This window comes from Merops nubicus, unplaced genomic scaffold (genome assembly GCF_000691845.1).
Source record: "Merops nubicus isolate BGI_N331 unplaced genomic scaffold, ASM69184v1 scaffold44882, whole genome shotgun sequence".
In the NCBI taxonomy this organism is placed as follows: Eukaryota; Metazoa; Chordata; class Aves; order Coraciiformes; family Meropidae; genus Merops; species Merops nubicus.
In genome coordinates this window covers 8,346-11,841 of record NW_008595104.1, presented here as the reverse complement: position 1 = coordinate 11,841, position 3,496 = coordinate 8,346, and the positions used below count along the sequence as shown (strand labels likewise).

General features: G+C 35.2%; 1 protein-coding gene across 1 annotated transcript in view; it reads right to left on the bottom strand.

The window, feature by feature from the left end:
* Window positions 1-3,369: 3,369 nt before the first annotated feature.
* The window catches only part of ESF1 (ESF1, nucleolar pre-rRNA processing protein, homolog (S. cerevisiae)), a gene marked incomplete at its 3' end in the record, with an annotated part of 7,949 nt that continues 7,822 nt past the window's right edge, over window positions 3,370-3,496 (bottom strand). The window contains exon 7 of the mRNA XM_008935954.1: window positions 3,370-3,496. This exon is cut by the window's right edge and continues 4 nt beyond it. Within this exon, the coding sequence (XP_008934202.1) occupies window positions 3,370-3,496 (127 nt within the window).

Sequence of the window (3,496 nt, the reverse complement as noted above, 5' to 3'; positions counted from 1 at the left end):
TTATAATATAATAATATATTATATATATTTCCAATTTTAAATATAAGTACCCATTGGGCTGATGGACATTAAGTAACTGCATGTTCTACTTCTGTCATCTTCTACTTCTTAACCTTCCATAATAGTTCCAGCAAATATAAACACATAGGAATACTGTTCATTTTTAAGACAGCAAGGAGGGCTATACTGTCATGGGATAAGAGATGCACTGTTAAAGATGCACTCAAATTTATATATGTAGTCAGAGTTATTGCACCAAATAGATTTAAAACTTTTAAAAAGATCTAGTAAGCAGTCTGTTCTATTTAACATTAAATCACTAAAAATAAGATTAGCAACACTATTAAAAAGAAAGCTAAACTCCTCCCAGCAACTCTTCCTTCCCAACAACTACATTTCCTTTCTCTGCCCTTTGGTGCAGCAGCGCAAAACAAAAGGTCTACTTTTTAGAGTTTTGTCTTGAAAGCCAAATATCCCAAGAGATGGTGCTCCCTGCTTAAACTCCTACAGCAGAGAGAAGGGCTCTACAGAGAGGTCCCTCCAAGACTGTTGGCTTTCAAGAAACGCTTGGACAACTCTTAGATACATGGTTTAACTTTTAGGTTGCCCTGTGTGAAATTAGGACTTGGACTCAATGATCCATTTGGGTCTTTTCCATGGCAGGATACTCTATAATTGCATCATCAGGAATAGCCAACTAAAAATATTCTGATAAAAAATTTTGTGGTAAAGTGCATTCAGGTTTTCCGTGTGCTTGTGCCTCTGCTCTCTCTGTGGTTGCTGTTTCTGCAGCACAGAGGAAAAGATGTTGCTCTTCCAAAGATAAAAAAAGACCCCACAAAACAAAAGCTTCAGCACAAAACCCACAATGCTTAATTTGAAGCACTATTATAAATGCCATGCACTAAGTCACTGGTGCTCATGGTCAAAACAGCATTTATGGGCTGGATTTGATGCATGCCACAAACGCTTCCTATCTGGAACAAATGCATCCCAGTAAGAGAAAATTCAGAAGCAATGTAAAGGAAACACTTTGTGCTATGAACCACAACAAACCAGGTCACTGAAATACTTGACATTACAAAACTGTTGTATAATAGTAATATCAACATTCATGACACACATATTTTAATTTGAAAAATAGATACATGGAAAAAAAAAAAAAAAAAAAAAAACCCACAAACCCACAGATTAAAACAGGCCAACAAAAACCTGTTTATAAATAAAACATTTTAATAAGTTAAAAAAACATGAGTAAAAGTCCAGGACATTTTTTTCCTTCTTATCACACTCCTACATTTCCATTCAAGCAGCTGACATTGATTTTTCCCATTTGTGCATCATGCCACATAATTCTGTTGGACAGAAGCCTGTCAGACAGAATCCTGGTTTGTATCACATCCTGAATGAATAAAAGGTCAGGAACATGCTAAAGACATGATAACATAATTCCTCTATTAATAGCTTACTTAGCAAAACATCGTTAGACTCTAGATTTGCAGGTTTGGAATTTATTATTGTGCTAAGATTACTTAAGGTCAATTTCTTTTCTCTCAAGCAAAGGAAGTTTATTTCTTAGGATTTCTCAAGTGCTGCTCACTTAAAGATGTTCTCTTTCACCAGCACCCTCTTACAGATGCTATTCTTTAACATAGTCTTGTACATAAGAAGATGGAAACGTGTTCCTCTGCACCTACTGCTCCCATTTAGACACTTTACTAAGCATTACTAGAGAAACTAAAGCTCAGAGGTGCATTTTATAAGTGTGTTTTTATGTGAGATGAGGAACAAATGGACATTAGCCCCGCCAAGATATTGCCAAGCTGAGCCTGCTGCCAGGAGATTTCCCAACTCTGTAACCAGAAAAATCTGTAACATTCTTTTGCACGCTCCATACTCCTCTCTGATTGCAGCAACCTGCTGTATAAATCCTTTTCAACATCTCCTTGAAAGATATGATTAAGGCACAATGAAATTTTCTTTGCTCTGTAATTTAGGCTATATGTATTATTAAGAGGAGATTGAATCTTGGAGTGAAAACAAGCAAGTTAATTCAGGAATTACAGGCTGGTGCACCACACAGGCAAGACTTACATACTTTAGGAAGTTAGATGACATTCCCTTTATATTCTCAAGAGGTATGTGAATAAAAAATAATTTGCAAGATGTTACTACTAAGACTCTTCCTGTAAAACAGAATCACCTCCAGTTCTACTTCAAATAATTTTACCTCAGAAGAGATTAAAGTAGATATTGCCAAATGTGATAAAGAAATGTTAAGGTAAAGAAGAGTAGTGGAAAGGGGGGAAAAAAAGAAGGGGGGAGAATTGTGGAGAGGAAATGATTTTACACTCAGAGGTGCAAGGTCATACTGAAAAAGCAGCTATTCAGAGGCTCAGTCATGAGGATAACTCCTAATCAGCTACCATTTGGTAATTTTTGACCAGTGTTACTCAGACCTTACAGAATGGCAGCAGATCTTCATTCAGCACTGAATGAACACAATAGCCACCATGCTCTATACAGAACTCATGCAAATGTATAATGAAAAGCAACCTTCACCAGATTTATCCTATCAGCAGTAAAGAAAATATGCCATAGTTTAGATGACCTGTGATCTTGCTACTTGAATTATAATCATTATGTTTGGCTTAATCAAACATTATTACTTGAAGAGATTTTTGCAGAGCAAAAATGAAAACCAGAATGCTATCTTAAAGCTTGAATGAAAATACTAAGTCAAACCCATTAACATTTCTTACAAGTAAGCTGTAACTCCAAATTCAGCTAACATACTTGGTCACCAGAAGGAGTGTAGTAATTTTGGGGTGGTACTATTTATTTGGATAATCAGAATCAGGTTTGCATAATGAATCTCAACTGTGGCTTTAGAAACAGCATTTTAAAAACCTGCGCATGTGTTCTCTTATCCTATATAAAGAACACTGGAAAAGTGTACTTAACTCAAAAAAAAGAACGAAATTAAGAAAAAAGGAATGTCAAGTTCCAGTAGATTTAAAGAAGTCTACAGCTTCCATGTTAACATGGCTAACTTAAAGTCTTATGCATCTTGTAAAAAATTTTATCATCTGTCAATGTTTTCTCATCATTCCATTTATCTCCTAATTAAAAAGAGTATAAAAAATAAAATAAGTATATGTCACTTCCAAAGATGTTTAGCTCTGAAGGAAATTTGAGTTATTTTCACAGTGAAACCTGACCATAGCTTTTATACAAGCACCATGTTGTCCCTGTAAAAGACAACATCCAAAGCATTTTCTAAAAATATGGACTACACATATTTAAATAACTTGTGTTCTAAACACTGCAGCTAATGATTTTGTGAACAACATTTATAAATGTAAGTACCTTGCTGCTCTTCTTCTTCTTCTTCACTAGATGAAGCCAAATAAGCTTGAAAATCCATGTCAAGAAGTTCCTCTTTTTTAAAAGTTCTGTTAAGTGACATTACTCGCTCATGATCTGTCTCATCCCA